The sequence below is a fragment of the Podarcis bocagei genome, assembly GCF_964188305.1.
Source record: "Podarcis bocagei genome assembly, chromosome: 13".
Taxonomy (NCBI): domain Eukaryota; kingdom Metazoa; phylum Chordata; class Lepidosauria; order Squamata; family Lacertidae; genus Podarcis; species Podarcis bocagei.
Window position 1 is genome coordinate 29943434 of NC_138138.1, and position 11296 is coordinate 29954729.

Here is an 11296-nt window from a genome sequence, read left to right on the forward strand (position 1 = left end):
CTACTTCTCCCTCCCCCTCTCATCTGTATGTTTAATTAGGCATTAGACATTCATTAAACATAAACACCACCCTCCAAACTACTTTGGGACTGGACTCAAGGTGGAGCAGGTGGTCCCCAAGTTGACCCAGGGAGGGTTGATGGTGTGGAGGGGAGGTGCACAGCCCAATTATTTTGACTTTTAAATCCACACATTTTAGTTTCTCTTGAAGTCTCTCCCCCTCCCGGTAATTTGCATGTTTTTCTGACTTTCTTGTGCTTCTTATTATGATTAATTTTGTGAATGGGTTTGATACAACTTACTAATCATGTTCAGACACTATGCCTGAATAGGGAATAGTAACCATGGCTTCCCTGTGTGCTCCATACTGACCATCTTGCTTTGAATGTTTCCTTACTGCACAGCGGTGTCTAAACATGTTCAACAAAATGGACTTAGAAAATGCCTGCAGACATTCCCATTCTGTGCTGGTACACTGGGTGTGCAGCATGCAGGAGACATTGCAGGCATGTGTGCATACCCATCCACACACCCTACTCTTGTTGACTTGGGCTTTTAGGAGGTCGCACATGAATTTCACTTCAGCTGAAATGCAGTGGCAGTCTAGGGAGGGTGTGGGAATCCCATGAGAAATTCTGGTAATCAAACACTTTTGCCTTCCTTAGACATTCCCCAAATAGATTTACAAGCAATACTTTTTATTACTTATTCAGAAACAAAGAATCCCTGAAACATTTCCTAAGACATTAATTAGGACATGAATGCCTGCTGCTTCTCACATTCTTCTTAAGCCCGATATAAGAAGCCATGGGTGTTAGGACAGAGTCAAGTACTGTCACTGCACTGATCCCTGAGAGGTCTGTGTATGAGGAAACATCATATCTATGCTTAAAGAATATGACTTTGAAAAATCAAAACAGACCACATACAGCTTTGTGTTTTTACTCACAGAACACACCTTGCCATATAAGCAAATTGTGATATATTTTCCTGGATACCTGTTATCATTTTTCACCTTCAACCTATCATCTCCTAAGTGGATTAATGATAGGAAACTATTTGTCTACTGATATTTGCAGAAGGTGAGTTAACAAACGGAATATACTTTCTCGTGTGCTCAGACTCTGAAAGAGGTGGCAAATTTTCAGGGTTTGTTGTTGCAGGGTTGATATGAACTGTTTGTGTATTGCCTTATGGAACGTTAACTCCTGACTCCTCCAGAAGCTGCCCAATTCTTTTATTGAATCAGAGTGCACTCCTTCCTGTTTGCCTGCTTCTTGTGTAATGCTAATCAAACATATTGCATTTCTCCTGCTAAGCTGATGGAAAGGATGCAGAAACCAGAGGAGAGAAATGAAACCATCATTACAGAATTCATCCTTCATGGCTTTGGAGACCTACGTGATCTGCAAATTCCTCTCTTTGTGGTGTTTCTAGTTATTTACATCATGACCCTTATACCTTCCCGCTTCGTGCCTAATTCATAAAATTTACTAGTTCTTAGTCCGATTCTCCGTTTTACTCACAGGTACTTAATTTAAGGTCCAAATGTCATCAGGAAAAAGTCAGCGCTCTCCGGCGATGGCTACGCGGCATCCCTCCATGGAAATAGTGATCGGTTCGATGCACCGCGCTACTCACCCCGCTTCACTCCGGACCCCCCAAAATGGGTTTCCTCGTGAGTAGGGGAGGCGCTCTTGGTGCTCTGCTGAACCCCACGTTCCCAGGCTTCCTCCACCTGGGATTTCTAACGGGCCCCCACCTTCGCCGCGGTGGGAAGCCCCGATTTCCACGGAGCCCGTTCCTCCGGTTGGAGGAACTCCGCCATTCGCCAATGGCGCCAACCCGGAAGTCTCCGTGGGGAGGCACTTTAGGCCAAATGAGAAACTTCTGGAGATTGCATCCGGCCCACTGGTCAGTTGCTCCCCACTCCTGGTTCATAGGATTGCAACCTTAGTTACTCCTCTCCCGTATGCATTTTGCTATGCTTCCAGTTACCTTTGGGGCATACGTGTATACAGGAATAATAAGAAAATGCCTTTGAAGTATATGTTTTTATTTCTTTATTTAAAAGACCCTTGACTGAGATGCTGATGGGAAGAGCAGGTAGAGAAGGCCTGTGGTGGACAGGATGCCAAGAATGGCAGACATTATGTACACATTTGATGTCATAGTCAGAACGAATGGTGGCAGGGCAACAATAGAGGTGAGAATGATTTTACCTGATGTGCATCGTTACAGGCCAGGTTCATCATTAGAATGAAATCACAAAAGAAATGCTCAATGGCATTGTGGCCACAGAAATTTAACTGTCATCTAAATGTTAAAAATATTATATTTTTGTGATAAAGAGAATGGCAGGCATGAAAAGAGTGGCAGTGCTCTTGAAATAAACACACACTGAGCCAAGGGAATCTTGGGTGACCAAGCTAAGTGGGTTAGATAGAAAGAGCACCATCCATGGGGTGGGAGCTTAGATCAGAATAAGATATTCCTTCATGAATCTTGATCTCAAGCTCTTTAGGACTTTGAAGGTTAAGATTACAATATCATCTCAGTTAAAATACAACTGTTTCAAATAAAAATAAATATTTTTTCTACTCTTCTACTTTGTTTGATTTTGATTTTGGGATTGAAGCTGAACAAATTCACTATCCAGGGACATCCTGGAGAGGGTGTGGGGCCCCTTTGAGTAATTTCTCTAATATTATCTATCATAAATTGTTTGGTCTTCACTTGAAATTCTCAGTGATGTTTTTAAAAGATTACTCCACTACAACATTAGAATATCCCAAGAGGTCAATTAGCCAATAAGTGCCTGTTTCTTCTTCATAAGAAATTACATTCTGGATAAGAAGTTCTGAGCATGAAGGGGAATCAGCCATTGTCACTGAAACTGATCCAGCAACATGACTGGAGAAATCATCATTTCATCCCTTAAAATTATGGAATTGATAACAAACCAAAAGACCTTTTTCTGATCAGTTCTAAAGAGCGACTCTAGATTATAATCAAATGTGAGTAGTCCAAGTTATCTCTTGCTTTAGATCCCAGTTTTGAATTTTCTGCACATACTGTTGTTGTTTAGTCGTCTTAGTCCTGTTTGACCCTCCGTGACCCCATGAACCAGAGCATAACCTTGGAAACTCTCACTTTCAAAGCTTCTCCTTTTTTATGTCCATGAAGTTTTCTTGACAAAATACTGGAGTGGTTTGCCAGTTCCTTCTCCACACATACTGAATACATGATTATTCCAAACAGCCTGCCATAAAAACAAGTCCCCTATGGTGACCAGATGCAAAGGAGGACAGGGCTTCCATGCCCTTTAATTCTCTCATTCTGTCTTCTCTCCAGCCTACACTACTGTGACATGCTCAGCTGTTTTTATTAGATAACTTCTTTTTTTGTCAGGAGTCCTATCCTCATTTGCATCTAATCAGCCAAGAACTCTGTCACAAATTAAAGAGGAGCTTCTTTCATCTCTCAGCTTTAAGCAGGGAAATGTTAGTGCAACCGGCTTGCAGAATTTTGGTGGAACAAGTTCAGTGTGAAATCAGCCACTCATTTACCGGGTGACCAATGCTTATTAACCAGCCACCTAGTAGGAAGGCTTATAGGGAGTTTATAGGGCAGTTTGGGCCCAATTTTCAAGCTTGGTGGGCACAGGGATAACTTTTCTGGTCAGAGTGAGTTAATTTAATGTGGCCAGTTATGAAAGGAGAAAAACCAGCTGATTGTTTTGTACAGTGCTATGGTGGCTGCCCTCCCAACACTGGTGTCACTGCAGCTTATCTGAGTGGGGTGGGGGAAGGACATGGTGGCAGTGAGTTTGGGGCTGAAAGGGTACACCTATGGAACTAATGTCACTTTAGTATTTCTTAAATTATGGGAAGCCTAACCTCCTAATGCAGTTGGGACAGAGTTAATTCTGGGCTCTGTGAATGCAGTGATCACATGAACATACAAAGCTGCCTTATTTGGTATGCAGTTCCAACAATACACTCACCAGCTGACTTGTGAAAACAACTGTTCATACTCTTCAGCACTTCGACATTGCATGGCCACACACAATATTCTCGGTAAGACATGAAATGCTGGAGCAGTGATCTGCTGCCAGATCATAGCATGGCATCATTTGTATGGTGAGGATTCCCAGCTCCATTTCTCTGTTACATCTGAATCAGGAGAGGCTGTGACTGTTTTCAAAGATGCCTAGCTGCAGTGGTTGGGTGGATGAGAACCAACAAACCGAAGCTGAATCTTGTCAAGATAGAGACACAAGCTTTCACACCATCTGAATAAACAGTTGGTGTGTAGTTTGTGAATGATCCTTGATCCACCTTTGTCATTGGAGGGCCAAATGACCTCTTTGCTTAGGGTGGAATGCCAACAATGCCCTTTCCTTGGTCACTCTGATTCATGCATCAATTACTGTAATGCTCTTTTATGTGGCACTTTCATTGGACTTGTTCCAGAAGCTGCAACTGGTGCTATTGCACTTGAGTTGAAGGAACTGCAATGCCTGACAATCAGCTACCGGGCCCAGTTCAATATCTTGTTGTTAACATAGAAAGCCTTGAAGAATTCAGGACTGTGTTACCTGAAAGACTGCTTGCTCCTGCATGGGCCAGTAAGATCACTTAGATCATCTAGGAAACTTCTAGTCATGGCAGTGCACCCTACACAGTATTATAGGGTAGAGACAAAAAAATTAACATTTTCTGCTCTTGCCCTTGTACTATGTGCCATATGTAAAGCAGTAGCTATCAGTTGCTTCAGATATCTTGTAAAGACTTACTGTATCAGGATGCTCTGGTTTTCCCTGATGCATAAGATTTTACACAGTTACATGTGCTTGAGTCCCCTACATTGTTTTATATACTCTTATATGGATACTTTCATGATTTTAAGCTCTGCTTTTAAATTAAGAAATTGCAAAATATAAAATATACTGTATTCTTCCTTCCTCTTGACTACCTCCCTATTTTTTCCTTTCTTTCTTTAAGCAATAATTTTTTTATTGTTGATTGGACAAATTCCATTCCCCCCTTCAACTGAAAAAGATGCAAAAACCTGCTGGGCGTAATGAGACCATCATTACAGAATTCATCCTTCGTGGCTTTGGAGACTTCCATGACCTACAAATTCTTCTCTTCATTGTTTTTCTCATGATCTACATCATGACCATGGTTGGGAACTTGATCATTGTTGGACTAGTTGTGACTGATCGGCATTTACACACACCCATGTATTTCTTCCTTGGAAATTTGTCTTGCTTAGAGACCTGTTACAGCTCAACCATCCTCCCCAGAATGCTGGCCAGTTTATTAACACATAATGATAGTGTGTCTATTCATAGCTGCTTGGTCCAATTCTGGACTTTTGGGGTTTTAGCAGGAACAGAATGCTATCTCCTGGCAGCAATGTCTTATGATCGTTGCCTGGCAATATGTCGACCACTGCATTATTCCACACATATGAATGCAAAGGTTTGCCTCCTGCTGGTGGTTGGATCTTGGATGAGCAGCTTTGTGATGGACACAACAGTATTTATATTTGTATTGCAGCTAACATTCTGTGGTCACAATGTTATTCAACATTTCTTTTGTGATTTCACTCCATTGATTAATCTGGCCTGCAGTGACACACGGCGGGTTAAACTCATATCAACTGTTCTGACTTCAATAGCTACCCTGCCACCATTCATTCTGACCTTAGCATCATACATGTACATCATTGCAACCATTCTTCAAATTCCATCCACCACAGGGAGGCAAAAGGCCTTCTCTACTTGCTCTTCTCACCTCATTGTGGTGACCATTTTCTATGGCACTCTCATCATTGTATATGTTTTGCCAGACACCAATGAACTGAAAGAACTGAACAAATTATTCTCTGTTTTTTACACTATTTTGACACCTCTAGTCAATCCCCTCATATACAGCCTGAGGAACAAGGAGGTGAAGGAAGCCTTGAGGAGAGCAGGCAGCCATATGTGCAAATGTGCATTCAACTCTGGCCTTCAAATCTTTAGATGTTGCATAAGGTGACTAGACTTCCATAGCTAGAAAAAAGGGAATGATATGGAGTTTGTGAACCTCATACACACTAAGAAAGGCAACATTCAAAAGTCATTTAGGCTATGTTCTAAGACCTTGGAGACATTTTACAGAGCCCTCTGTATTGTAGCTAATGAACATTATAGGTGAACACTGTAAGCTACATATGACAAATCAATTGCAATACCTTTCTGTAGCCATTCCTAATGTCCGCACAATTAATCACATACTCATACCATTCATGCAACACCCTCTCTAACATTCCCATTGCTCTGCCCCTAAGCACGTTATGCTCTCCGGTGTCCAACACATCCCATTCGCGTAATGCATTTAACCCATCAACATAGCATATCATTTCCACATACACTTCTTCTTACTAGTTACATACCCCTCTCCATTCCCTTGAAATACGATGTTAAACCTTTCCACACATCGACTCAAGTGCTACTCCTTCTTTCTCACACACAAGCCCCATTGACCAAGCCCCCTTACTCACGTGACCAAGGCAAATATAGGCTTGGTCAAAATGAATGTGGTCATTTCCACTCCACCGCGAAGCCTACATATTCACATGCATATGTATGCACATATTTTTGTGGTGTTGTTTTTTTTTACACACTAGATCATAGAAGAACTGCTATATAAAATTCAGTGAAATGTGGGTTTCAAAGGATATTTGTGTTTCAGTTTGCATCTGGTGAAACAAGTGTGAAACAAGTGTGAAACAAGTATGCTGGTTTTTAAGTGAAAACTGTGGAGGAGGAGGAGGTACACAAGGCAAGTGTGGCACAAAAAACTATACATCTTTTGGTCTCACACTTGCAGGAGGCAGCTAACTTGTGTGAGAATGCAGGACCAAAAATGGGACATTCTGGGATCCAATCAGAAGCAGGGATGGCTTCTGTAATTCTGGGGTGTCCCGGTCAAATTTGGATGGTTGGAGGATATGCAGAGCCAGCAGACCCTCACCCAGCGACTGGTAAGGAGCACCATAGCTTCTGACCTCTGAACCAAGGGAATATTGAGTGACCACATTAGGAGGGTCAGATGTAAAGATCACCATTCATGGGGTGGAAACTAGACCAGTATGACATATTACTTCAAATGTCTTGGTCTCAAACACTTTAGAACTTTAAAGGTTTAAATTACATTCACCACCTCAGTTAAGTTAGAGCTATTTCAAATAAAACATAGAATCATAGAATTGTAGAGTTGGAAGGGACTCCAAGGGTCATCTAGTCCAACCACTGCAATTCAGGACTCCTGCCCACAGCTGTCACTGGGTGGACTCGAACCACTAACCTTCTGGTTAATGGCCAGATGCACTGACCCATTGCACCACAGGAGAGACTAAATATTTGAAATGCATTTCCTTATTCTTCTCCCTTTCTATTTGCTTTATTTTGTATTTTGGGATTGAAGCTCATCAAACTCACCATCCAAGGACAACCTTGAGATGGGGTGCTCCCCCACCCTTGAGACATTTTTCTAATGTTATTATAAATAATGTTGGTTTCTCTTGAACTTTTTGGAAGTTGAGTGTTTAGTGATGCTCCTCCTCCTTTTTCAAACTTATCCCCACTCCAACATGGGCATATCCCAAGAGGTTAATTAGCCAGTGAGTGTCTTCTTCTTGCTTTCTTCATATGTAATTACAGTCTAGATAAGAAGCACTGACTATGACAGAGAATCAGCCATTGTCACTGTAACTGATCCATCAGTATGATCAGTGAAATCTTCATCTTATTACCTGAAGAGCGTGAATTTCATAATATAGCAAAATGCCTTTGCAAACATCAATCGTATACTGTTCCTGTCTAAAGATTAGAAACCACTGGTAAGTAGTTGAAGTTTTCCCCTGTGTTGGATTCCAGAATAGCACATGCTGAATACACAATTATTGTGATATAAAAGCAACTCTACTATGGTGACTAAATGCAAAAGAGGGCAGTGCTTTCATGTCTCTTAACTGTTGTATAGAAACAGTGTTGTGTCTTTTCTCAACATTTCAGTACAGTGGTACCTCGGGTTACATACGCTTCAGGTTACAGACTCCACTAACCCAGAAATAGTGCTTCAGGTTAAGAACTTTGCTTCAGGATGAGAACAGAAATCGTGCTCCAGCAGCGTGGCAGCAGCAGGAGGCCCCATTAGCTAAAGTGGTGCTTCAGGTTAAGAACAGTTTCAGGTTAAGAACGGACCTCTGGAACGAATTAAGTACTTAACCTGAGGTACCACTGTATTTGTACATGCTTGGTTGTGCCCATTACAAATTCTTTTTTTGACAAATGTTCATGGCAGAAGTGACCTTTCCCTCTTTCACATCTAATCAATCAGAGCTCTGTTGGGATTTTAATAGGGGCTTCTCTAAGCTTACACCTGACACTTTTAAATATCAAAATGTGTTTTTGTGAAACAGCTTTACAGAATTTCATTTCAAGGCATTCAGTGGGAAAGCAGTCACAACAATTCCTGTGTGGAGAACGCTTATTAATCCTTAACAAGCAGAGGATTTTTCAGAGATCATACAAAGGATGTAGCTTGGGCCCACCTGGAAGACTTGCTGAGCACAGGGAAGTGATCCTGTACAAGACAATGCAACTTTTTTTTTTAAATTTCAACTTGGCCAACTGTAAAAGGAGAAACACTAGGGCAGCTGAGTCTGTGCCAGAGATCCATCCTCCTAACTCTTGTGCCCTGCAGCTTACATGGATTGGATGGAGTGATGTAGGGTGGCAGTGAGGTTGGGGATGTGTCAGTGAAATGATGGAACCAATGCAGTGCTCCTGTCAATGCACCAGTGCATCCCAAACCTTACAGCTGCCCTGCCTCCTCCCAATCTGTATTAGCTGAAGTGATGTAGGTGTTGGGAAGATGGATCCAATGCATCACCCCACCACAATGTGCTCCCAACAATGCCTACCACTTGCTCCTAAATCCTGCTACTGTATGTCCCCTTCACCTGGTAAACTGGCAAGCAGGAGTGTCCAAAAGGCACGGGAGAAGAAATTCAAGGGAGCCTCACACAAAGGAGGAAAGAACCTGGGAGGCATGAACGGGAGGACGACTTGTCCCACCTCCCATAAACCTGGTGAATGGGCTTTGAAGTGGGGTGTGCAAATCAAGAGTTTCTCTCTTGCGCCTTCTGACCACCTTGGGGGCTCTGTTTACATACAAGAATGAGGACATTGTTGGGGCATTGACCCTTTGCTGGTCATGGTAAATGCCTGACGTTGCTATCTTCCAGAAATGGCCCTAGATAACCTATTAAAACCTTTGAATTTACCTGTCTTGCCCATATCTTGCTTCTTTTACATCTTAGGTTGACCACAAAGGGGGCATTATTTTATCTCAAATCAAGAAGCTTGAACACACATTTATACTCTATACATAACTTCTCAGTGTATAACTTGAACACTGCTAATAATAACATATTTTTTAAAATCCAAGTTTCAATGTCTCCCCATCCCCTACCCAAACTGTTTTAACTCATGGTGAGGTCTAGCAGTGAGAGCTTTGGGTTGTCAACTAGCATCAGAGGGATTAAATAAGAGCACAATAACATATGGAGAACTCTGATGAATCCGACTAAAGGTCTATCTAGTCAGTGTCTAATTTCCCATAATGGCCAACAAGATGTCTCTGGGAAGCCCACAAACAGCATATGAGTGCAACAGTCACCTCCTCTTGTCCTTTCTCTGTGACTTGTACTCATGGGCATACTGCCTTTGATCCTGAAGGCAGTATACAACCCTCTTAACTAGGAGGTTGTGATTTAATGACTATTGCTTACAATTGATGGGAAAAATTAATACCTGTATCGTTCCCACAAACTGTATATTCTGTAATGGATGCATAAGAATCCATAGAAAGATGGTCCTGGTGAATAAAGAAGACTCTTGTATTCCCTCCTGTGCAATGATATTATAACTTCAGCTATATGGCCCTTGCTTATGTAATATTGACTCTCCTGATGATTGTTCCTGTTTGTATTTGTACTTGCAAAACAAAGAAAACAATGATCACACCCCACCTCATCTCTTCTATTCCACCAGATGAAAACCATGAAGAAAGAGGAGGAGAGAAATGAAACCATCATAACAGAATTTATCCTTCTTGGTTTTGGAGACATCCAGGAACTCCAGATTTTTCTATTCATGCTGCTTCTAATTATATACGTTATGACCATGGTTGGGAACATCCTCATTGTTGTACTAGTTGTGCTTGATCAAAGCTTACACACACCCATGTATTTCTTCCTTGGGAATCTGTCTTGCTTGGAGACCTGCTACAGTTCAACCATCCTCCCTAGAATGCTGGCCAGTTTCTTAACCAAGAACCAAAGTGTTTCGGTGAATGGGTGCATTGTGCAATTGTGGGTTTTTGGTTTCTTGATAGCAGCAGAGTGCTACCTCCTGACAGCAATGTCCTACGATCGCTATGTCGCAATATGCAGGCCCTTGCATTATCCATTTCTTATGAATTTCAAAATCTGCCTCCAGCTGGTGGCTGGTTCTTGGATCGGCAGTTTTGTGGTAAACATGATCTTGTTAATTTTTACACTGCAGTTAACCTTCTGTGGCTACAGTGTTATTGATCATTTCTTTTGTGATTTCATTCCAATAGTGAATGTTGCCTGCAGTGACACACATCAAATAAAAGTTCTGTCATTTGCTCTGACCTCCATCTGCACACTGCCACCATTCAGTATAACAATAGCATCCTATGGGTGCATCATTAATGCCATTCTTGGCATCCCGTCCTCCACAGGAAGACAAAAGGCCTTCTCTACCTGCTCTTCTCATCTCATTGTGGTGACCATTTTCTATGGCACCATCATCGCTGTGTACATTTTGCCAGACACCAACCAACTGAGAGAGCTGAACAAAGTCTTCTCTGTCTTTTACACAATATTGACACCTCTCCTCAATCCTCTAATATATAGTCTGAGGAACAAAGAGGTGAAGGAGGCCTTGAGGAAAGTAGCTTACAAATATGCACATATAAGAGTTTAATAAAGCCATGATTTCAAACTGAATGATGAAGCCCTTTTCTATTACAAAGGCATCATTTTGTACTGGATGTAGGTCTTCTGAACTAAACAAGTGCAACCCTTGGAAGTAACTGAATGGAACATTCTCAGGGGACTCTCATGCACTCAACTTTCAGCTCTCTGTGGAAAGATTTGGATCCAAATAGAACAATATGAATATAAATCTTTCTAAGTGTTGAAAAAC

The 11296-nt window shown here is 41.7% G+C and overlaps 3 protein-coding genes across 3 annotated transcripts in view; 2 read left to right on the forward strand and 1 right to left on the reverse strand.

The window, feature by feature from the left end:
- Window positions 1–11296, reverse strand: part of LOC308571672 (olfactory receptor 2AP1-like) — a gene marked incomplete at both ends in the record, with an annotated part of 295033 nt that overhangs the window by 105742 nt on the left and 177995 nt on the right. The window lies entirely within an intron of this gene.
- Window positions 929–6050, forward strand: LOC308570629 (olfactory receptor 6B1-like; the record flags this gene model as incomplete). The annotated part of the gene is made up of 2 exons (XM_081165544.1): window positions 929–1445; window positions 5178–6050. The coding sequence occupies exons 1-2, from the start codon at window positions 1323–1325 to the stop codon at window positions 6048–6050; spliced, it is 996 nt and encodes a 331-aa protein (XP_081021670.1). The 5' UTR covers window positions 929–1322.
- LOC308570511 (olfactory receptor 6B1-like) lies at window positions 10115–11074 on the forward strand (the record flags this gene model as incomplete). The annotated part of the gene is made up of 1 exon (XM_081165414.1): window positions 10115–11074. The coding sequence occupies one exon, from the start codon at window positions 10115–10117 to the stop codon at window positions 11072–11074; it is 960 nt and encodes a 319-aa protein (XP_081021540.1).